This window comes from Sorex araneus, chromosome 5 (assembly GCF_027595985.1).
Source record: "Sorex araneus isolate mSorAra2 chromosome 5, mSorAra2.pri, whole genome shotgun sequence".
Taxonomy (NCBI): Eukaryota; Metazoa; Chordata; class Mammalia; order Eulipotyphla; family Soricidae; genus Sorex; species Sorex araneus.
The window spans coordinates 112,637,395-112,662,336 of NC_073306.1; the positions used below are offsets into that span (position 1 = coordinate 112,637,395).

At 42.5% G+C, this 24,942-nt stretch overlaps 1 protein-coding gene across 2 annotated transcripts in view; it reads left to right on the forward strand.

Moving 5' to 3' along the window:
* The window catches only part of BTBD9 (BTB domain containing 9), a 477,618-nt gene that overhangs the window by 297,705 nt on the left and 154,971 nt on the right, over nucleotides 1–24,942 (forward strand). For both annotated transcript variants that reach the window (XM_055138623.1, XM_055138624.1), the window contains exon 7: nucleotides 14,041–14,150. In XM_055138623.1, the coding sequence (XP_054994598.1) occupies nucleotides 14,041–14,150 (110 nt within the window). The remainder of the gene's footprint in view (nucleotides 1–14,040; nucleotides 14,151–24,942) is intronic.

Here is a 24,942-nt window from a genome sequence, read left to right on the forward strand (position 1 = left end):
TCCAATTTGATATTTCTCTTTCCTTTTGGGTGTTGTGGCCTGAAATAGGGGTATTGAGTGGTCATCCTGTTCAGTCTCTAGTCTACTTTCAGCACGCATCTCCCTTCCCGTGCAGGATATCCAGTCACATATTACTTGGTGTTCCCAAGTCTGGGATGACTTTTCTCCAGCATGTGAGGCCACCTTTCAAGCTATGGAGCCAACATCATGGTAATATATACTACCATTCTTGGGTATTAGTCTCGTACTCTGTTGTTCTATATTCCACAGATGAGTGCGATCTTTCTATGTCTGTCCCTCTCTTTCTGGCTCATTTCACTTAGCATGATACTTTCCATGTTGATCCACTTATATGCAAAGTTCATGACTTCATCCTTTCTAACAGCTGTATAGTATTCCATTGTATAGATGTACCAAAGTTTCTTTAACCAATCGTCTGTTCTCGGGCACTCAAGGTTTTTTCCACATTCTGGCTATTGTAAATAGTGATGCGATGAATATATAAGTGCAGATGTCATTTCGACTATACTTTTTTGTTTCTCCTGGATATATTCCCAGAAGTGGTATTGCTGGATCAAGTGGAAGCTCAATTTCTAATTTTTTGAGAAGCGTCCATATTGTTTTCCAAAGGGGCTGGACCATTCAGCATTCCCACCAGCAGTGTAGAAGGGTCCCCTTCTCCCCACATCCTCTCCAACAGCAATTGCTTTCGTTCTTTTGGATGTGTTCCATTCTCTGTGGTATGAGGTGGTATCTCATGGTTGTTTTGATCTGCATCTCCCTGATGATTAGTGATGCAGAGCATTTTTTCATATGCCTTTTGGCCATTCGTACCTCTTCCTTGGAAAAGTTTCTGTTCATTTCTTCGGCCCATTTTCTTTTTTTTTATTAATAGTTTATTTTTAATTAGTGAGTCAACGTGAGAGTACAGTTACAGATTTATACATTTTTGTGCTCATGTTTCTCCCATACAAAGTTTGATAACCCATCCCTTCACCAGTGCCCATTCTCCACCACCCATAAATCCAACATCCCTCCCCATCTCCCCAGTCCCGTCTCCCCCCACCCCACACTGCCACTATGGCAGGGTATTCCCTTTTGTTCTCTCTTTCTGATTAGGTGTTGTGGTTTGCAATAAAGGTGTTGAGTGGCCATTGTGTTCAGTCTCTAGTCTATATTCGGCCCGCATCATCCTTCCCCCACATGAACTCCAACCACATTTTACTTGGTGTTCCCTTCTCTGAGTTGCCCAGAATGAGAAACCAGCCTCCAAGCCATGGAGACAACCTCCTGGTACTTATTTCTACTATTCTTGGGTGTTAGTCTTATAGTCTGTTATTCTATATTCCACAGATGAGTGCAATCTTTCTATGTCTGTCTCTCTCTTTCTGACTCATTTCACTTAGCATGATACTTTCCATGCTGATCCACTTATATGCAAACGTCATGACCTCATGTTTTCTAACAGCTGCATAGTATTCCATTGTATAGATGTACCATAGTTTCTTCAACCAGTCATCTGTTCTAGGGCACTCGGGTTTTTTCCAGATTCTGGCTATTGTAAACAGTGCTGCGATGAACATATAAGTGCAAATGTCATTTCGAGTATACTTTTTGGCTTTTCTGGGATATATTCCCAGCAGTAGTATTGCTGGGTCAAATGGGAGCTCAACCTCTAGTTTTTTGAGAATCATCCATATTGTTTTCCAAAAGGACTGAACTAGCCGGCATTCCCACCAGCAGTGTAGAAGGGTCCCTTTCTCTCCACATCCTCTCCAACAGCGGTTGCTTTTGTTCTTTTGGATGTGTGCTAGTCTCTGTGGTGTGAGGTGGTATCTCGTGGTTGTTTTGATCTGCATCTCTCTGATGATTAGTGATGTAGAGCACTTTTTCATGTGTCTTTTGGTCATTCGTATCTCTTCCTTGGTAAAGTTTCTGTTCATTTCTTCGCCCCATTTTTTGATGGGGTTCGATGTTTTCTTCTTGTAGAGTTCAACCAGTGCTTTATATACCATTGATATTAACCCCTTATCTGATGGGTATTGTGTAAATATCCTTTCCCATTCTGTAGATAGTCTTTGTATTCTGGTCACTGTATCTTTTGCGGTGCAGAAGCTTTTTAGTTTAATGTAGTCCTATTTGTTGATCTCTGTTTTTACTAGATTGCTTAGTTCCGTGTCATCTTTGAAGATACCTTTATCTTCAATATCGTGGAGGGTTTTGCCGACCTTGTCTTCAATGTACCTTAAGGTTTGTGGTCTGATGTTGAGGTCTTTAATCCATTTTGATCTGACTTTTGTGCATGGTGTCAGGTCGAGTTCTAAGCCCATTTTTTTGCATGTGGTTGTCCAGTTGTGCCAGCACCATTTGTTAAAGAGACTTTCCTTGCTCCACTTCACATCTCTTGCTCCTGTATCAAAGATTAGATGGTCATACATTTGAGGTTGTGTGTTGGGGTATTCCACCCTGTTCCATTGGTCTGCAGCTCTGCCTTTGTTCCAGTACCATGCTGTTTTAATTGTTACCGCTTTGTAGTAGAGTTTAAGGTTGGGGAGGGTGATGCTTCCCATCATCTTTTTCCCAAGAATTGTTTTAGCTATCCGTGGGCATTTATTGTTCCATATATATTTCAGGATTGCTTGCTCCGTTTCTTTGAAGAATGCCATGGGTATCCCTATAGGGATCGCGTTAAATCTGTATAATGCTTTTGGGGGTATTGCCATTTTGACAATGTTTATTTTCCCTATCCATGAGCAGGGTATATGTTTCCATTTCCTCATGTCCTCTTTTATTTCATGGAGTAGCGTTTTATAGTTTTCTTTGTAGAGGTCCTTTACTTCTTTAGTTAAGCTGATTCCAAGGTATTTGATTTTCTGGGGCACGATTGTGAACGGGATTGCTTTTTTCATGTCCCTTTCCTCTGTCTCATTATTTGCATATAGGAAGGCCATGGATTTTTGGGTATTGATTTTATAGTCTGCGACTTTACTGTATAGGTCAATTGTTTCTAAGAGTTTCTTACTAGAGCTTTTAGATTTCTCTAGGTATAGTATCATATCGTCTGATCTTCAGCCCATTTTCTGATGGGATTGGATGTTTTCTTCTTGTAGAGTTCACCCAGTGCTTTATATACCCTTGATATCAACCCTTTATCAGATGGGTATTGGGTGAATATCCTTTCCCATTCTGTAGATTGCCTTTGTATTCTGGTCCCTATGTCTTTTGCGGTGCAGAAACTTCTTAGTTTAATATAGTCCCATTTGTTTATCTCTGTTTCTACTTGATTGCTTAGTTCCGTGTCATCTTTGAAGATACCTTTAGCTTCAATATCATGAAGGGTTTTGCCGACCTTGTCTTCGAGGTACCTTATGGATTGTGGTCTGATGTTGAGGTTTTTAATCCATTTTGATCTGATTTTTGTGCATGGTGTCAGGTCAAGGTCTAAGTCCATTCTTTTGCATGTGGTTGTCCAGTTGTGCCAGCACCATTTGTTGAAGAGACTTTCCTTGCTCCACTTCACATCTCTTGCCCCCTTGTCAAATATCAAGGAAATAGAAACTGTAATCAAAAGTCTCCCCAAAAACAAAAGCCCAGGTCCATATACAGTAAAGTCGCAGGCTATAAAATCAATACCCAAAAATCCATTGCCTTCCTACATGCAAACAATGAGACAGAGGAAAGGGACATGAGAAAAGCAATCCTGTTCACAATTGTGCCCCAGAAAATCAAATACCTTGGAATCAGCTTAACTAAAGAAGTAAAGGACCTCTACAAAGAAAACTATAAAACGCTACTCCATGAAATAAAAGAGGACATGAGGAAATGGAAACATATCCCCTGCTCATGGATAGGGAGAATCAATGTTGTCAAGATGGCAATACTCCCCAAAGCATTATACAGATTTAACGCGATCCCTATAAGGATACCCATGACTTTCTTCAAAGAAATGGATCAAGCAATCCTAAAATTCATATGGAACAATAAACACCCAGGGATAGCTAAAACAATTCTTGGGAAAAAGATGATGGGAGGCATCACACTCCCCAACCTTAAACTCTACTACAAAGCGGTAACAATTAAAACAGCATGGTACTGGAACAAAGGCAGAGCTGCAGACCAATGGAACAGAGTGGAATATCCCTACACACAACCCCAAATGTATGATCATCTAATCTTTGAGAAAATATTTTTTATGCTAAACCTTGTTAGATTTTATATCCTGATACATAAAACTTATTTAAAATAGGAAAGAGGAAAAAAAGCAAAAAAAAAACCCAAAATAAGATTATGAAAGAAGAAATTTATCTAAGGCACTTTCATCTTATTTAATGAGGCCAAATACCATAGCTTTAGTAACCAGTAGCAAGTAATATGTTTGAATTTCCTTGTTCATTTAAAAAAGAAATCTTCCTTTTTAAAGTATGCCATTTGCTATGTTTGTTCCTCTCATACATTGTTTTCTTTTTCTTCTTCTGGAATTTCTGAAACAAGTGTGAGGGTTGATTATTTTCTTCCTGATCACTGGTTTAGCACTAATGCCGTGCCAGTAAGGCTAAGTCAGGAATAGCTGAAGTCTCCAGCATCTGTAGGGGGGGGAAAGTCCTTGCCAAACTATTTCACTTCCCAGCCTGATTGCTTATCCAACAGAAATATTAACTTAAACAGTGCATGGGTCTCCTTACTAAAGGTGTAGATATGGGGAGATGTGTTTTTACTTTCATTTATTTTTATTTGTTTATTTTTCATTGAATTACCGTGAGATACAGTTACAAAGTTTTCATGATCGGTTTCAGTCGTACGATATTCCAATACCTATCCCTGCCACCAGTGCACATTTCCCATCACCAATATCCCCATATCCCTCCTTCTGCCCTCCCGCCTCCTCCAGCCTGTCTCTATGGCAGGCACTTCTCTATGTGTGTGTGTCTGTCTGTCTGTCCGTCTGCCTCTCTCTCTCTCTCTCTCTCTCTCTCTCTCTCTCTCTCTCTTATTCTTCTGAAGTTCTCTAGTTGATAGCTCTGCACATGATGTTTGGATTATATATTAAAATAAATCTCTGAATTTTTTTTTTCACCTGATCCACGCTCTAGGAAATGATCCAGGGCTCCCTAGAAACAAAGAGTGTCCCTGGAGTACCCCAGGAATATCTGGAGATAGTCAGTACAAGTGTGGAACATGGTTTGGGTTTATACTGTAATTTTCTGTTGATGCCAGAAATACAATTTTTGTTTCATAGCTTGTAAAGAATACAGAGGCTTGGAGTGACATCCGTCCTGCTGAGCATTGAAGTGTCTGGTCTGACCGAGTATGTGGGGATTCGCTTTCCACCCAAGAAGAGAGTGGGCACGGAGGTTCACATGGATGTGTGGAGAAATTGCTGGCTTTTATTTTCATTCTAGTGCGAGTTTCTCAGGGGTGTGAGCCGAAGATTTGTGATTTCCTTCCTTGCTCTGCCCTCTTCATTACTCTCTTGGCTTTGGTGCTCAGCTTTCACTTCTGTTATTTTGACCGTCTTGGGCAATTCCTGGCCTATTTCTCAAGATGTCAAATGTTTACATTCTTAGAAGGATTCTTAGATTTTCTTTGGGGAGAGGCAAATTCTTTCTTCTTCTCTTTGCCTCTCGTCCCCCTCTATTTAATCTTCTAAATGGAGAAATATGTAAATGAAAAGACTTCTAGCCTTTACAATCCTAAAATATAATAAATAGCATATACCCACCATATCTAAGGTTAAAAAAAGAGGGAGAAGATTTTCTTACCTCCCATGATCATAAAACCATCTCACTACAGGTCATAGTCACCAAATGAGCTCTTATAGATTCTTAGGGAAACTAACGAATTAAATTTTCTTCTGCTTTTTTTTTCCTAGTGCACAATTTCATTAGACTCATTTGTCTACATTCGTGAAAATATGCAGCCTATTGAATAAACCAAAAAAGATAATGCATCCTTTTTGAAGATAAAACTAGTGAAATTCTCTCCCCTGTCCCCAGCATCTTGGGCTAGGGGAAAAGTTAATGAAAAAATGCTAATCTTGAACTTTGGTAATTTAGTTCTATTTCTTAAAATATACTCTGTTGGTTTGAAATGTTTTATTGAGTAATAAAATTGGTTAACAGTATTCCCATATGGGGACTTGTTAACATTAGCACATAACAGAAACAGAAGAAGGGATTACTTTATTCTTATTCATGTTTTCTCTCCTCTTCCCTCCCCCCACCTTATCCCTCTGACTTCCTATCCCCTCCATCTTTCTCGCCCTTATTCATTTTTCATTTTTTAGCCTCCACATCCTGACTTATCTCTGCATAACCCTTAAAAATTGCAGTCTGGTGAAAAGCAAAGATAGAAAAGACTAGATTGAGAAATAAGACATATCTCTCTTGAGATTCAGTTTCTCCTACCAGGTCTTAAGAAGCCCACATTTAGATGTGTGCGTGCAGTCTGCTGCCACTGTCACTGTATCACTGTCTTCCCGTTGCTTATCGATTTGCTCGAGCAGGCACCAGTAACGTCTCCATTGTGATACTTGTTACTGTTTTTGGCATCTTGAATACACCACGGGTAGCTTGCCGGGCTCTCCGAGAGGGGTGGAAGAATCGAACTCAGGTCTACCACATGCAAGGCGAACGCCCTACCCTCTGCACTAGCGCTCCAGCCCTACAGTCTGCTAAGTATCTATAGTAGAGTAGGCGCACTATACCTAAGGCCTTTTATACAGCAACACAGTGGTGCATGGGGCTTACTCCTGGCTCTGTGCTCAGGATGGGGCTCAGAGAAACCATTTACAGCACTGGGGACCAAACTGGGTTGGCTGCGTGCAAGGCAGATGCCCTGCCCGTTAGACTACTCTGAGATTGTTTTGCCTTCCTATTTTATTCCTGGGGACAGGGGAAAGGTTGTAGAACTGTTAATTCTTCCAGCTTAACTAGTTTGTCTAAAGAGATTTGAGATAAGTGCTGATTTAATTACCTATAAACCCTGGTGAATTATTTTATTTAAAAAAATTTCTTGTTTGTCTCTTGACCTGAATGACTCATTCCACTGGAAGGGTTGTTGTGTTGTTGTTGCTGTTTGGGGGTTTGGTTCTCGAACCTCACCTGGCCATGCGCAGGGCTTGCTCTGGCGCTGCACGCAGGGGCCACTGCAGGTGGGTCTGGGGCTCCGTGGAGGGTGCCGGGGATTGAGCGCTCTCCAAGCACTGCTCTGTCCCTTCAGCTCCTGCGGGGGTTCGTCCGTGCTGTTCCGGACCTAGCCAAGGCAGCCCGACTCTCCGCCGAGCGTCTGTGGGGCAAGTCAGATTGCACTTCCTGGATGTGCTTGGGAGTGGGTGGTCTGTTCAGTCAGGTCTGTTTGCTTTGGCGTCTGGAGCAGGAATCACACGCAGGGAAGACTTTTAGAGCTCATGTTGCTGAATTTTGTGCTTTACAGTTAGGCTGCCACGTGTGAATATCTTTCTCCTCACTGTCACTCCCAACATGGAGCCCGGGACAGAGAAAATAAGAAACTTGTCTCGAGCTTTTTATCCGATGCCTTGACTCTCTCAAGCCTCGGTTTCCCTAGGCTCAGTTCTGTCAATGCAGGTGGTTTGACACGGTTTTATCTTGCCTCTGAACTGCACCACAGACCTCTCCAGGTGAAGCTAATGTCCTGTCTTTCCAGGCCAGTTCTCACAGTGCTCAGGACAATTTCTTTTGCCTAATAGATAGTAAATCTTGATTAAAAGCAATTCACCCTCTGAACATACAAGCACTGTGGAATGGTAAAAGTGCATGTGGAAAATTGAAATGAATTAATGAAATGCAGCCTATTACATCAGTTTCATACAATTATGTAAATATTATAATTATATTATTGTGACATTAATTTCAAGCATAATTTTGTAAATGGAGGGCACATCACCATAGGCAGTTTTAATGTCTTCCTATTTGGGGGAAGTCTGTTATTCCAATTTTATTTCTTCCTCAAATAAAAACACACACTGAAATATTTATGCCTGATGTTAGAATGACTTTTTATTTTGGATGCACTGGATTTTGATGTGTTAATAATTATTTGCTCTCTTACTCCTTTTGCATACTCGATGTTGTGTATCATCAGTTCTCTCTGAAAATCAGGATTCTTTGTTTTCTTGCCCTCAGTTTGAGTGGTGGAGGTGCTGGGCAGGGTTACTCCCTCTCCAGGGCAGATGCGCTGTTCCCCGAGACAGTAGCCTCTGCTCAGGCTAACTCTGCTCACAGGTGTTTAACCTTCCAATAATTCTTCCTCTCCCAGATAAGCAGGTGCTGCTGGACCCTGTGCTGCAGCCAGTGGAGGAGAATCTACAGCTCCACAGACCAGCCAGAGGGAAGGTTTTCCAAGAGTAACAAATCTTTTCTGTTCCAACATGCTTTTTCTAGAAGCGTTTTGTCATTCTGGCAGTAAACTGTTTTCCACTTGCTGCCTTAGCAACAGGACCCAAAGTCACCTCCCCCTTTAGTCTGTGATTTGATTTGAACAGGACTGACTTTACTTAGACGAGAGATGGGGGAATCCACACCCCGCACCTGCTTCTAGGTTAGAGAATTATTTATGTACTCTCTCAGTACCTCCTGGAAGGGGCAGAGCAGATAAGAGATCTCAAATTGTAGCTCTAGGCCTTGCAGGGTCCCAATGCATGGTAAATGCTGTAGCTGAGGTTCTTTGTTATCGTTTTTTTTTTTTAATTGTAACACCATGGTTTACCAAGTTGTTTGTCACAACACAAAGGCAAAGGAATTATCAAAACTTCACTGTATCACTGTCATCCCATTGATTATCAATTTGCTCGAGCGGGTGCCAGTAACGTCTCCATTCGTCCTAGCCCTGAGATTTTAGCAGCCTCTCTTTACTCATTCTTCCCAGCGGTGCTGTATTGGAGGCTCTCTCAGGATAAGGGGAATAAGACCCATTGTTGTTACTGTATTTGGCATATCAAATACACCACAGAGAGCTTGTCAGGCTCTGCCATGCGGGCAGGATGTTCACGGTACCTTGCAACTACCTCGGTACTCAGGCAAGGTACTGAGTATCAAAAATTAGATCAGTAACAGTCATGGTATTATTAAAGTCATTGTCTGAAGAGTCACTGGGCTGGTTGGTGCCTGGATAGGCCTTCGGTGTTACTCATTCCCTGTGCTTGGGGGTCTTCTCTGTAGCTTTCCCATGAAGTCTGCTCTGAGCCAGGGGCTGATAGTACAGGTGTCCAGGAGAGCTGTAGCTGGAGCGAGTTGGTGGCCTTTCAGTTGTGGAGCTGAGCCATTTCTAGGGTTGGGGGGTGTGTTGGGTGTGACTGCAGGCTGCAGGCCTTTGGGCAGACAAGGGGACCTCCCTGCCCCATAATGAGAAGGCCCCGAGTTTTCAGCCCAGACGGGTCTACCTGGGAAGATTTGGCAGCATCATGTTCCTTTCGAGATTAGTTGTGGAGCCAGGCCCAATCTCAGCTGGGAGATGGTGAATATGTCTATGGCCGAAGTTCCTGTTAGCCTCCCTGCCCACAACAAGGGGCCATTTTCCCTCCCAGGGTTCTCTGTGGCTGACTCATAGAAGAGCCAAATGTTACTGATCCCTTTTTGTACACCCGTTTTAGGCTACCCATTTTTCAGGATTCTTTGTTCAGTGCAAAAATATAAAATAGAATTGGAGAATAAAACCTTGTTTACCAAAGATTCTTTGAATTATTGGATTTTGGCTTTTGCTGATCCTTTGAGAGTTCATTTAAATATTTCCTATTGAACTATACTTTATCTTTTAGAGCCGCTCAGTATAGAAATTAGGTGTTCACATAACTAGATGCTAAGGTTAAGGGCTAACAAATAAGAACCAAGTACTACATTTAGACTACAAAGCATTTAAAGTGGGAATGTACAGAGTTCTGTACATTTTCTTCATATTATGTTAAAGATGTATTCTTTTTATTTATGAATTAAGCCTGGTAGCACTCTTATTAAAAATGGATGGAAATATAAATTAAGAATACCAAGTTCGCAGCTGGAGAGCTAGAACAGTGCAAGTACAGGGTTCTTGCCTTGTACAGATTCCAACCTGGGTTCGATCTCTGGCAGCCCATATTGTCCCCTGGCCCCTGCCAGGAGTGAACAAAGTCTCCAAAGCAATATATTTTGTAGGTCATGGTATATTCTGATGTCTCCTAAGGAAATCCTATGTTTCTTAATAAATTAAAAATCCAAAGTTTTAAGCCTTGTACAAATTAGAAACTCATCTGTGGTTGTGGTCAGCAGGGCCAAATATGAACTCAGGATTTGCCCCTTGCCTCCTTAGCTGCCCCTCAATCACACAGCCAGACTGACAACAGTACAAATAGTTTCCTAGGATCAAGGACCTAACACAGACAGCACCATAGAGTCAGGCCATACACTCGAAATATAACTGCTTCCTCGGGTCCTGCAGTGATGCCCTAAGAGGGCTGAGACCTGCTGTCTCCCCAAAGTCTGGCCCTGGGCTTCCTCCCCCTGAGGGGAAACTCTGACTGCTGGGGATTCTGTCCATCAGCCAGCATTCACAGAGGCAAACCAAGAAACTGCATCCAGCAATCTACTCTTTGGATTTGTATGTAATAAAAAAATGTTTATGAAATAATATCTTACTCTGCCAAGCATTGCATTAGACAGTTTAAATGTTCATCTCATTTAAATACCCTCTAAGGTTTGTGTATTGACCTCATTTTCTAGCAAAGAAACCTAAGATTCAAAAAGGTTTAAACATTTTTTTTCCCCCAAAGTGGCACAGCTAATTAAGTGACGGGGCTGGGCCCAGACCTTGTTCTTCAGGCTCCTTCATCAAAGCCCCATAGTGCCTTTCAGTTTTACAGTGCTGTCCTTGGAAGCGTTAGATTTCCCCTTATTAAAGAAGACAGGCCCTCATCTCACTCTCAGTAGTGAAGCTTCTTGAGACATCTTGTTCTGAGCTGTGTTAGGGATCAGTCTTCGTCAGCTAACGCAGGGAAAGCTGGAGCTACGGAAACCAATGCTTTCTGCAGGCTCCTGTGGACAGTGTTCATCTTCATCTAAAATGGCCAATCTCCGCCTTCCTCAGCACTGTTTAAGTTTTAATTATCTTCCAACTGTCTGGGCTGTGTTGAGGACCTCGGAGAGAACAAAGGCTAGTTGCTCTGTTTCCCACAGTTCTCCTCTCTGCACGCAGATGAAGGCACTTGCTGCCACTGCCCTTATTATCAGGTTAAATCAAGAGCCTGACTGCATTGGGGATGGGATTCTGAAAGGGAAAAAAATTAAGTGAAGCCCCATCGAAGCCCTACTCAGAATCTTTCATGACAGAGAATATATGGCATCTCCCCTTTCAGGCGTTATCACTCAGAGGACTTTTTTATTAGAGAGGGGGGGAGGGAGATAGAGAGGAAGAGAGAGAGGGAGATAGGAAGAGAGAGAGGGGGGAGAGAGAGGGAGATATATATATATATATATATATATATATATATATAGAGAGAGAGAGAGAGAGAGAGAGAGAGAGACACTCGTCAGGAGTACGTTCTACCTTCTGGGATTTGTCCTGTGAGCCCTGAACTCTATGCTGGGCCCCCTCCCACCAGCCCCAAGGTTAGGCTCGCCATCCTGGCTTCTTTGAGCTTCCTGCCTCAGTCGATGGAGTTGGGGGAGATTTATGGAAGCCTATTAGCTATTTCCAATCAAGATCTTTGGTACAGGAAGTAACTTTCCATGCAGCACATCCTCTTGCTGAAGGAAAGGAACATGGCTTTGTTCTTAGGCCTCTCTTCCCATTTTTAAAACGTGTCTTTGAGTAAAGCACTTTATGGTGCTTTATAAATTATGCTATAATTTTATGGAGACTTAGAAAGTATTGTAGTACTGGAATAATTAAACTTGTTATGAGCATTACATAGAACAGGCTAATCAAGAAGTGTGATATACAGTGGGGAATTGCTAATTTGACCTCAGGATTATGCAGCAGAGATAACATTATCTTCATTTATATAGAACTTTTTATCTGGAGGCATCTCTCTGTGCTTTTCCAACCATATATATTATTTGTTATCACAAACACTATCATTAAGGCTGTAAAATATATTCCTGTGTAATTTTTTATTTTCAGTTTCTTATAATTGGGGAATGAGGGAGGGGAAGGCTGCATGTTTTCCCCCACTCCTGAGACTAGCCCAGGTGAGACTAGGGGTGCCTGGTGCTCTACAATGTCTTTAAAAGGCAGGAAAGGGATGAGAGGGATAGGGCTGTGAGCCCGTCGTAGTGGGGACTCTTCACCCAGTGCCCACGGGGATTCCCCAAGAGCTTCCATCCAGCAGTTTGTTAGCACTTCGTGCCCGTCCTGGGCCAGAACTAAGAGTCTGTCCTTGGGCAGAGACTCTGCCTCGAGCGTGGGCTAGTGATCTGATCGAATTCCACCAGACCACATTTGTCCCATTCCCTGCAAGGTTGCAGACAGAAGCAGCCCAGCTGCCGTGACCGTGTGCGGTTGGAAACGCTGTGCTCTTGGGTTCCTGTGGGTCTGAGGAGAGGGACAGAATTAGACCCGAGCCGTGGTGCCAGGCTCTGCACGCCCCTTCCCACCAGAGGCCCGAGAGCTGTGGCCAGCCGCAGAGGGCAGCGCCCGCCATTAAGAACTGATTCAGACAGCCTCAACCAGTCACCCAGTCCCGGTGGAATCAGCACCTCGGTCTTCCCTCCGGGCTAGAGAAAGCCACACAGTGAGCCTTCCGCTTCTCAGAGGATTCTGAAGACTGCGTCACCCTGAGTCTGCTCGCGGGAGCAGCAGCCTCTTCCAGAGCCACTATGGGGACGGGGGACAGCCACCAGGACATCGCATTTATTTTGGTTGTAGAGTTAGAGATTGTCTCGTGGCCAGGAGTAAATGGCTAAGTGAGGTGCACGGGAGTGCTGTGGACTCAGGCTTGAAGAAGTGGGAGGGGAGACAACCCATGATATAAAAACTCCTTAATTTGAAGTTTCAAAATCGGCATTACATTATGCAGTTAACTTAGAGTGATGAGACATGTAAGAAAATTACTGAATTAGTGAATAGCGATTGCCTCAAAAGTAAAATTCTGTCATTGAAATCGAAGGTGGTTTTGCACAGTGGAGGGAGGATATTGCTAAAACCTTGCCCAGTCTGACGTGTCCTAAGTGGAATCGGTTCACTTAGTATGCCCAGGCGCGGCACTCAGAGCTCACAGTTCAGGAGAATGGGATCAATTACTCTAGTTATTCTTCCTGGTTCTTCTTTGAATTCCAGTGACTGTATGGTGCATTCCCGGGGAAATCTGGACTCTGCTGAAGAGTGAGTGTTCACTAGCCTGCAGACTCTCAGGCCCCGAGAGTGAAAGGAGAAGTTGCTCCAAGGTCAGTCAGAGTCAGAGAGGAAGTTCCGGGGAGCCCCAGGGCGAGCAGGCCGGAAGCTCCGCACTGCCCAGGATGCCGGAGCGGCTCTGTGTGGCCAGCAGGAGACTAAGAGCTCCAGGGGTCGGCCCAGGTCTCTCCTCCTGTCGGAGGGCTTCCCGCAGCCCAGGGGCACTGGCATGCATGCGGAGGGATAACTTCCCACGTGAGGGGTGAGGAGTGATACGAACATACAAGAAACTGGGCAGTTTTCCTTTCAAGCAGGAAAGCAATATTGATTTCTCACGTTTGTCTCCAGTGGAGGAAATCTTTGGTTGAGTTGAGAGATTTGGCTTTGCCAGCATCCATGCACGGGGTGAGGACGGAAGCCGCCATGCTCTGGGATAGACCCTTCAGGCGCTGAGCTCATCACACCACTTTGATGTTTTTTTTTTTTTAATGAATGAATGAATGAAATTTAATTTCCCCTTGATTCTTTGAAAAGTGGCATCTCCCTAATTTTGCTCTAAGTCTAGGTTGTTGGAACCAGCCCAAAGGAACAGCATAGAATCTACAGTCAAGTTCAAATTCTTGCTTTAGCCCGTTCCCTGGTTTACTATATGCTCATATCTTATTCTGTTATATTAGGATTGATTATAATAGATGCTCATTTTCTTTTCTGTTTTGCCCCTAGATATATTCGAATAGTTGGAACTCACAACACAGTTAATAAGATTTTTCACATTGTGGCTTTTGAATGTATGTTTACCAACAGAACTTTCACTCTTGAGAAGGGGCTGATAGGTAAGTATCAATTACACTTACATATTTTATACACTTAGATATTTTGTCTTCAAATACTTTATTATTTTATCTTAGTATATCTCCTAGTCAGTTTTGACTAAGAACTCTGATTGATTTGAATGCTGTATGATTAAATGATAATAGAAATTGGCTTATATTTTTTATAAATGGTCAATATCATTTCAGTACTTTTAAAAATATATTGTTCCTATAGTTAAGCATTGAAAGTGCTCTAGAGTCATTCTGATTTGCTATGTGGGATACGTGTGTGATTGTAAGACAGTGGTTTTCCTTTATTGAATAGTAGGAAAGGTCAGGAGAGGGTCTGTGTAATATTGACCAGTGCTCGTACTTTCCAAGGCTTTGCGGATATTTTGGCCTTTGATTTCCTGTGAAGATAAGAAGAGTTTTTTCTTTTCATGAACACATTAGACGACTTTTTCCTTGTTTATTCAAGAGCTCTTTAAGAAAATACCTGCATATAATCTCAGTAAACTCAGAGAAACTACATTATCATTATGACCATGAAGTAATCTTATATTTTAAATTTTTGGTTGAGTTATTCATTGTTTGTTTAATGTTTTGGGGGGAGTCTTTTAGATAATACAGCTTCTGCAGTTGTATATAGTCCAGCCTGTGCTCTGATATTTTGCTCTCGAGATCACCTTTGCCCATTCAGACTGCTTATTCCTCTTTTTCCCAAGCCTACAAGTTTTAACTTAACTCCTGCAAAAATTGCAACCTGACTTACTTGAATCTGTGCCTTTACTGCAAATTCTTTTCAGAGAGATTGTGGGTGGGAATAAGATGTTGGTGCCTTACTGCCTGGCTGTGCTGGGCCTTAGAGTGGGCTGACAGCGGTTCCTAAAAATTACAGCTGTGACTAGAATTGGCAAGATGAGTGTAATGAACAGTTGGTCACCAGTTCTTTGAATAGTCATAAGTCTAAGGTTTTCTCATTGACTGGTGCCTGCTTGAGCAAATCGATGAACAACGCAATGACAGTAATACAGTGATATAGTGAATGCAGCAGGAGTAGAAATGGTTCCAAAGTGTGAACTTTTAAAGTGTAACTAAAATAAATTGATTTGGCTTTAACTTTGCTATAGACATAATTCTAATATTGCATGTAAATGTTAATTATTTGTACACTTCTAAGTGATTTGAAATTTAACAGTGCTGGTATCATCAGGACTTAGTTCTGCAGGATATATAGAATTCTGAGCATGGATACTGGGGAGATATTCCTCCCCTGCAGTCCCTGTGCTTTTCTAGACCGCAGGCCTCCCTCTAGATAGGATGGCACGGTAAGTGTTGCCCAAGAAAGCTTCCGCATTGCCCAGGTGCTTCAGCACCCTTCTGCCCAAGGCCATGTTTTCCTGATGCTTCAGAGAAGGTGCCAACCCCTTAAAGCAGCCCCCTCTCCCTAATGAAGGAGCACCAGGTTCGTAGACCCTGTGATTCCCAAGAAACAGGCTTGCTGCATAATAGGTCGTGACAGAAATGAAATGTGGTGTCAGTGGTAGTCAGGTGCACTGTTGGTCTACAAGTCTTTGTCAAACAGTACTAGTGTGCGTAATCAGAAGCCACTGGTCATTCACTTTGGCCAGGTTTGCTCGGTGATTGCCAAAGTGCCAGTAGTGCTTTTGGAATCTGGTCAGAGTCTTCTCAGATCCTTTCCAGTGCAGACCTGCCTCTTGTGTATCCCTCAGATAATGTTCACAGTGGTGCAAAGGGGCGTGTGAGCATGCACCTGGTGGTGCAGGGGTTGCCAGCGATGCCCCCCTGACCCTCCTGCAACCTTCACAGCCCAAAGTTTCGACCTGCCTGGCAGATGGAGAGGCATGTGAGGCACAGGGGAGTTGAAAGGTGTGAGATAGTAATGGCCTTAGCCGGCCACCCCTGGGGACATCCAGGAAAGGTGGTGCTCTTGAAGGATACAATCTGTGTCAGAACCATTAGGAGAGAATATATATGACAGCTGCCCACAGATTCCCGCTGAGGTCCCCAGCCTTGACGACTATTGCTACAAACTTTAGATTTCCATGGGGAATAGAGACACAACCAAAATCATGTCATGATGAATAACTAGAAGAGTATCAAACCCTACTTCTCCAGAATTACTAGTTTCTTTCACAGTTCTTAATTTTGTTTCATGGCTACCCTAATTGGAGAACTTGAAATTATCTGAAAAAAAATTGGGTGTTGTTTAGTTTTGGGGTTGGGAGCCAGCACCATAGCTTTTGGGTCTATTCTTTTTTTTTAATTTATTTATTTTTAATTAGTGAATCACCGTGAGGGTACAGTTACAGATTTATACATTTTTGTGCTCATGTTTCCCTCATACAAAGTTCGAGAACCCATCCCTTCACCAGTGGCCATTCGCACCACCTGTAAACCCAGCATCCCTCCTACCCTCCTCAATCCCATCTCCCCCCACCCCACCCTGCCACTGTGGCAGGGCATTTCCTTTTGTTCTCTCTAATTAGGTGTTGTGGTTCGCAATAGAGGTGTTGAGTAGCCACTATGTTCAGTCTCTAGTCTACATTCAGCCACATCACCCTTCCCCCACATGGCCTCCAACTGCATTATACTTGGTGATCCCTTCTCTGAGTTGCCCTCTCCCCAGAATGTGAGGCCAGCCTCCATACCATGGAGTCGACCGCCTGGTACTTATTTCTACTATTCATCAATTCTTGGGTGTTAGTCTCCTACTCTGTTATTCTATATTCCACAGATGAGTGCAATCTTTCTATGTCTGTCTTTCTCGTTCTGACTCATTTCACTTAGCATGATACTTTCCGTGCCGATCCACTTATATGCAAAATTCATGACCTCCTTTTTCCTAACAGCTGCATAGTATTCCATTGTATAGGTGTACCAAAGTTTCTTCAACCAGTCATCTGTTCTAGGGCACTCGGGTTTTATCCAGACTTTGGCTATTGTAAACAGTGCTGGGCTGGAGCGATAGCACAGCGGGTAGGGCATTTGCCTTGCACGCGACCGACCCGGGTTCAAAGCCCAGCATCCCATATGGTCCCCTGAGCACCGCCAGGAGTGATTCCTGAGTGCAGAGCCAGGAGTAACCCCTGTGCATCGCCAGGTGTGACCCAAAAACAAAAAAAACAAAAAAACAGTGCTGCAATGAACATATAAGTGCAGATGTCATTTCGACTATACTTTTTTGCTTCTCTGGGATATATTCCCAGCAGTGGTATTGCTGGGTCAAATGGGAGCTCAATCTCTAGTTTTTTGAGAATCGTCCATATTGTTTTCCAAAAAGGCTGAACAAGTCGGTATTCCAACCAGCAGTGTAGAAGGGTCCCTTTCTCTCCACATCCTCTCCAACAGTGGTTGCTTTTGTTCTTTTGGATGTGTGCTAGCCTCTGTGGTGTGAGGTGGTATCTCATGGTTGTTTTGATCTGCCTCTCCCTGATGATTAGTGATGTAGAGCACTTTTTAGTGTGCCTTTTGGCCATTCATATCTCTTCCTTGGGAAAGTTTCTGTTCATTTCTTCGCCCCATTTTTTGATGGGGTTCGATGTTTTCTTCTTGTAGAGTTCAACCAGTGCTTTATATACCATTGATATCAACGCCTTATCTGATGGGTATTGTGTAAATATCCTTTCCCATTCTGTAGATAGTCTTTGTATTCTGGTCACTGTATCTTTTGCGGTGCAGAAGCTTTTTAGTTTAATGTAGTCCTATTTGTTGATCTCTGTTTCCACTTGGTTGGTCAGTTGCATGTCATCTTTGAAGATATCTTTATCTTCATTATCGTGGAGGATTTTGCCGACCTTGTCTTCAATGTACCTTATGGTTTGTGGTCTGATGTTGAGGTCTTTAATCCATTTTGATCTGACTTTTGTGCATGGTGTCAGGTCAAGGTCTAAGCCCATTCTTTTGCATGTGGTTGTCCAGTTGTGCCAGCACCATTTGTTAAAGAGGCTTTCCTTGCTCCACTTCACATCTCTTGCTCCCTTATCGAAGATTAGATTAGATAATCTTACATTTGGGGTTGTGTGTAGGGATATTCCACCCTGTTCCATTGGTCTGCGGCTCTGCCTTTGTTCCAGTACCATGCTGTTTTAATTGTTACTGCTTTGTAATAAAGTTTGAGGTTGGGGAGGGTGATGCCTCCCATCATCTTTTTCCCAAGAATTGTTTTAGCTATCCGTGGGCGTTTGTTGTTCCATATGAATTTTAGGATTGCTTGATCCGTTTCTTTGAAGAAAGTCATGGGTATCCTTATAGGGATCGCGTTAAATCTGTATAATGCTTTGGGGAGTATTGCCATTTTGACAACATTGATTCTCCCTATCCACGAGCAGGGTATATGTTTCCATTTCCTCATGTCCTCTTTTATTTCATGGAGTAGCGTTTTATAATTTTCTTTGTAGAGGTCTTTTACTTCCTTGGTTAAGCTGATTCCGAGTTACTTGATTTTCTGAGGCACGATTGTGAATGGGATTGCTTTTTTCATGTCCCTTTCCTCTGCCTCATTGTTTGTGTATAGGAAGGCCATGAATTTTTGGGTATTGATTTTGTAGCCTGCAAATTTACTGTATAAGTCTATTGTTTCTAAGAGTTTCTTAGTAGAGGCTTTAGGCTTCTCTAGATATAGTATCATATCATCCTCGAATAGTCAGAGTTTGATTTCTTCCTTTCCTATCTGGATGCCCTTAATATCTTTTTTTTTGTCTAATAGCTATCGCAAGTACTTCCAGTACTATCAGTACTATATTGAAGAGAAGTGGTGAGAGTGGGCTTCCTTGTCTTGTGCCTGATCTTAGAGGAAAGGTCCTTAGTTTTTCCTCATTGATGATAATGCTTGCCATAGGTTCGTAGTAGATGGCTTTGACTATCTTGAGGAAAGTTCCTCCAAAACCCATTTTGGTGAGAGTTTTTATCATGAATGGCTGTTGGATCTTGTCAAATGCTTTCTCTGCATCTATTGATATGATCATATGGTTTTTATCTTTACTTTTGTTGATATGATGGATTATGTTGATTCACCAGTGAAACCATCTGGGCCTGGGCTTTTGTTTTTGGGGAGATTTTTGATTACAGATTCAATTTCCTTAACATTGATGGGTCTATTCAGGTATTCCAAGTCTTCTTTGTTCAGTCTTTTGAGATTGTAGGAATCAAGGAATTCATCTATTTCTTTTAGGTTCTCCTGTTTTGTGGCGTATAGACCTTCAAAGTAGTCTCTAATGATCTTTTGAATCTCACTGGTTTCTGTTATGATGTCCCCCTTTTCATTTCTGATTCGATTTATTAGGGTTCTCTCTCTTTCTTTGTGGAGTCTTGCTAGCGGTTTATCAATCTTATTATTTTCTCGAAGAACCAGCTCTTTGTTTCATTGATCTTTCGTATTGTTTTTTTGGTTTCGATGTCATTAATTTCTGCTCTAATTTTTATTATTTCTTTCCTTCGGTCTGGTTTGGGTTCCTTTTTCTGGTCCTTTTCTAAGGTCTTGAGTTGTGAAGTCAAGCTATCTATTTGGGCCCTTTCTTCCTTCCTGAGGAATGCTTGGAGAGCTATAAATTTTCCCCTTAACACGGCTTTAGCTGCGTCCCATAGGTTTTGGTGGCTCGTGTCTTCATTCTCATTTGTTTCTAAGTATCTTTTGATTTCTTCCTTGATTTCCTTCCTGACCCACTCATTGTTCAACACTGAATTGTTTAATTTCCAGGTGTTTGATTTGGTTCTCTGTGTCGGTGAGTGGTTAGCTTCTATCTTCAGCGCATCGTGGTCTGAAAAGATGGTTGATACAATTTCTATTTTTCCGATTCTGTTGAGGTATGTTTTGGGGCCCAGTACATGGTCTATTTTAGAAAATGTTCCGTGTGCACTGGAAAAGAATGTATATTCTTTCTTTTGGGGGTATAAAGCCCTGTATAGGTCTATTAGGCCTCTCTCTTCAATTTCCTCTTTCAGAGTCAGTGTTTCCTTGTTGAGTTTTGTTCTTGTCGATCTATCTAGAGGTGATAAGGCAGTATTGAAGTCTCCGACTACTATTGTGCTGTTAGTGATGTCCTCTTTGAAGTCTGTTAGGAGTTGTTTTAAATATTTAGCCGGTCGTTCATTAGGAACGTATACGTTTAAGAGTGTGATTTCTTCCTGTTGTACATATCCCTTGATATACAGAAAATGACCTTCGCTGTCCCTTTTAATCTTTTTCATCCTGAAATCTATGTTGTCGGATACCAGGATGGCCACTCCAGCTTTTTTAAGGGGGTTGTTTGCTTGCAGGATTGTTTTCCATCCTTTGACTTTGAGTCTATGTTTACTCTGTTTGTTCAGGTGTGTTTCTTGCAGGCAACAGCATGTTGGGTTTGTTGGGTTTAATTTCAGGATCCATTTTGCCACTCTGTGTCTCTTGATAGGTGCATTTAGGCCATTGACATTGAGAGAGATTATTGTGATGGGGTTTTGTGTCATCTTTCTGTGGGATTTGTTGTTCTTATGGGGCTCCTCCTTGTCTTACAGTAGCCCCTTTAGACCTTCTTTCAAGTTTGGTTTTGAGTCTATGAAGTTCCTGAGCTGTTGTTTTTCCGAGAAATAGTGTATGGTTCCTTCGAGTTTGAGTGAGAGTTTAGCCGGATAAAGTATTCTTGGTGAGGCGTTCATTTCGTTGAGTTTTTTCACTATGTCCCACCATTGTCTTCGGGCTCGGTGACAGGTCTGCTATAAATCTGAGGGGTGTTTGGTCTCTCCTCCCTCCCGGGGGAGAAGGCGTGGTGTCCGACATTTTATGGGTCCTTTGAGCAGGTATGAACTTTGTGGCGTGGAAAAAAGTGTGCTTTGAACTTGAAGCCGGGACACCTGGGCAGGCTCGGGCCGGGGCTGGAGCTTGGGCTCCGGCCGAGATTTGACCCGGGTGGCCATGCCTCTGCACAGCCGCGGGAATGCCGAACGAGCAGGAACCAGAGGCAGCTATAAGACTTGGGGTTCCAGAGAGTGCTTGCAACCATGTATCCAGACTGTGAACTAAGCTTTTGCTCCATCCTGCTCCAGGAAGGGAAATGATTCCATTTCCAACTTTAATCTCCCTGGATTTAATTACTAAAATACAGAAATTGTAAACCGCGCGCCACGGCCACGCGACTTTTTTATCTCATCATTCTCATCAGTGGAAAACTCAGTATCAAATATTTCCTTGTCAATAGGGCTGTATTCTTGGGGGATAAATTCCAACAAAAATAGTGAGTCTGTGTTGAAACTCCAACAACAATAGTGAGTTTTGTGTTGAAATATGAAATGTAATCAAGGTAAAGAGAAGAGTGAAATTTATCAGTTACCCAGGCGGGGGTGGGGGGTGGGAGTGGGAGGCATACTGGGGTTTTGGGTGGTGGAATATGGGCACTGGTGAAAGGAAGGGTGTTTGAACATTGTATAACTGAGACATAAGCCTGAGAACTTTGTAACTTTTCACATGGTGATTCAATAAAATAAATTTAAAAAAAAAACTGAGAGGTGCTCCTTTGTATGTGATTTCCTTCTTTGACCTTGCTGCTTGCAGAATTGTGTCTCTATCCAGAGCATCCGTCATTCTGACTATGATATGCCTTGGAGTCTTTTTATTTGGGTCTCTTTTTGCTGGCACTCTTTGGACTCCTTGTATCTGGATGCCTGCCTTCTCCAGCTCTGGGAATTTCTTAGCAATGATGTCTTTGACTGTGTTTTTTTCATTGGGGTTGCTTCCCTGTGGTTCTGGTACTCCAACGATTCTTATGTTGTTCCTCTTGAAGTCATCCCCAGGGCTCTGATTCGCTCTATAGCCATTTTGAGGTCTTTCGCCATTATTTGTTGTTGTCTATAAGCTTTCTGCAGTTCATCTTCCAGGTCGCTGATTCTGTCTTCAGCTGTTGTCATTCACCTGTTGAGGGCATCTACTGAGATTTTTAATTCATCTACAGATTCCTTTATTTGTGTGACTTCCTTTCGTAGGTTTGAAATTTCTGCTCTCATTTCTTCCTTCATTTTCTTGGTAGACCGTTCAGGGCTTCATTCATCTCCTCCCTTAACTTATTGGATGTCATTTCCATGGTTGCTTGGAGTAGGTCGACTCTCCTCCAGATTTCCTCTCTGAATTGTTTATCTGAGAGGTCATAGATGTGAGTAGCCCCTGTTGATGTTTCTGGAATCTTTTCTTCTCCCTCTCTTTGTGGAGGGGATTTTCGCTGCTTCTTCATATTGTTACGAAAGTGTAGAGTTGGAACTTTGTAGTTATTTATTCCTGTTCCCTCTTGTTGTGGGAAGGAGGGGCTCTGGTTGTGCTAAACTTCCCTTATTCACTGACAGCTTTTATAGTGTTAAACTAAGCTAATGGATATTGTGCATAGGTGGTTGAGATGGCTAAAGTGATTTTCAAAGAAATAGACAATACCTATTGTGCTGAGGTAACAAATAATAACCATTCCGACAGGAGGCCATGCCCACTTTGAGACCATGCCCACTAAGATACAGGCCACGCCCCCAGTATCTTCCTGTTAGAGAGCCAGGCGGGAAGACCTCGGGGACCCCAGGTGGCAGCGGGAAGCGGGGGACGGGAGGGTGTGGCCGAGGGTTGGTCTCAGTACCTGATGGGTGGGCCGCAGATCGGAAGACGGGGTGCGAGGGGCACGGGGCTGGGGTCTATTCTTGAATCTGCCTGAGGATCACTCCAAGTGGTGCTTGAAGGACCATACGCAGTGTCCAGAATTGAACTAGGTGGGCTGCATGCATGGCAAGCATCTTAGCTTCTGTATTATCGCTCTGGCCCCCATATGATTTTATAAAAGCAGATTTTAATGTAATGACTCTCAGTGAAAAACAATGTGAGGAAAAACAATCGATTCTCTTCCCAGCGTAATCTTTTCCATTTGTGTTGGCAGCATCTCTTTCTTTAAGTTTCGTCACTTACAGATTATGGAGAAGCTTTAACACCACTTGGGTTCTTAAATCCACGAGCACCAGCCCACTTCCACCAGACTGACCAGACCAGTACTGCCCGCTGCAGCTTCCCTGGAGGATCCTCTCATGAGGATCTTGGGTCCTGCTGAGGTGTCCTTCCGGGGCCGGTCCTGCAGACTCCCCTAATGAGGAGTCACCGTGAGTGTGGAAGGACAGTTGAGATAGATGTCACTGCTCTTTTATAAACTCTCGACCTCCCAAAGAACGTGTTTGCTTTGCGGTGGCATGACACTGTGATGCTTCTAAGGCATTTGTCTAGTCCTTTTGTAATTCTGTGATTGCCAGGTTTTTTTTTTAACTTAAATTTGTGTTTAAAGTCGCTTCTTTGAATATCCTATTAGTTATTCAGATAAATGAATACCCAAAACCCAAACATCCCACTATGGTTTATCTATTTTGTATCTCTACTTCTCCCTTTAGATTATTTAAAAGACAGTGTTACAATATTACATATTATACGTCTTACCCATAAATTTATCAATATGTATCTCTAAAAGTAAGCTTTCCTTTTTGTAACCATATCACAATGTCATTATAATTATGTCCCCACCACCAATTTGTAATTATCTATAAGTATTAAATATTCACTGTCCAAATGTTTCTAATCAAATCATGTCTACAGTGAGGTTTTTTTGAAGGTTGTTTAAATAGGAGTTCACATAAGATCCACACTATGGTTTAGTAACTGCTATGACTCTTAAATCTCTATAAATCTGTAGGTTCCCTTTCATGTAACTTTTTCTTTTCTTCCTTTCTTATACAACTTATTTATTGAGAAACCAGTTTTTTTTGTCTGATAGAGTGTCTGATAGCTCAGCTAGTGAAAAATGAATCACCTGGATAACATTTTAAAAGTTTCTCTGTGTCCGGAGTGATCGTATAGCCAGTAGGACGATTCCCAGGCTTGAATCCTGGCACCCTAAGTGTCCCCCCTCCCAACACTGCAAGAAGTGATCCCTGAGTACAAATCCAGGAATAAGCCCTGAGTACCGTGAGGTGTAGTCCCAAAACAGAACAAAAAGAAGTTTCTTTGTTGTACTTTTTCCCCCAGTGCTAGGAATCCAAACCAGGGTCTCATACATGAGACATATGCTCTATACTCCTTATTACTCTGTAGATAGAGGCTCACCCTAATTCATGTTATAAATATAATGTGATTTTGCAAGGCTGTTGCAGAAATTGAACCCAGGGCTTCACATGTGCAAGGCAAGTGCTCCCTCCCTGAGCTGCATCTCCAGCCCTCGAGTAAGATTTTTCATTTAAAAGTGCTCTGTTGGTTCTGGTCTCTGTATCTGTTTAGAATTATAGAACATTTTTGTCTCTCTCCTTTGTTTTGGATAGTCACATTCATACTTAAATCTTTCCTAGTTAATTATCTCGTAATTTGCTTTTGCAAAGTGTTATGTTCTAATCCTATCATTCCTTCTTGATTTAGTAACTGAAAAGAGAAGTATGTTCCCTAGCACTTATATTCAATGAAATTAGTTTATGGGTTAGCATTTTGCAAGGGGAATATATTTTGAATTTGTGAAATTAAACAAATTGGACATTTGAGAACTGTTTCCCTTCGCTTTGTTGTTGCTTGTTCAGTGCCTGGCTGCCCACATTGGTTGCAGTGCATACAGGGATCGCCCACTTGGTACATCACACAGTTGCCAGCAGCTGCAGTGCCTTCATTGCAGTGCTCTCCCTCACTTGCTTAGGGTGTGCAGGAGAGCACACATTTGGCTGTGGCCCTGGGATACCAAATAGCAAAAACCCTGGGAGCAGATGCAACATGTGAGTGATGCAGGGATTGAGCTCACGGCCTCACCAACCTCATGCTCGCATG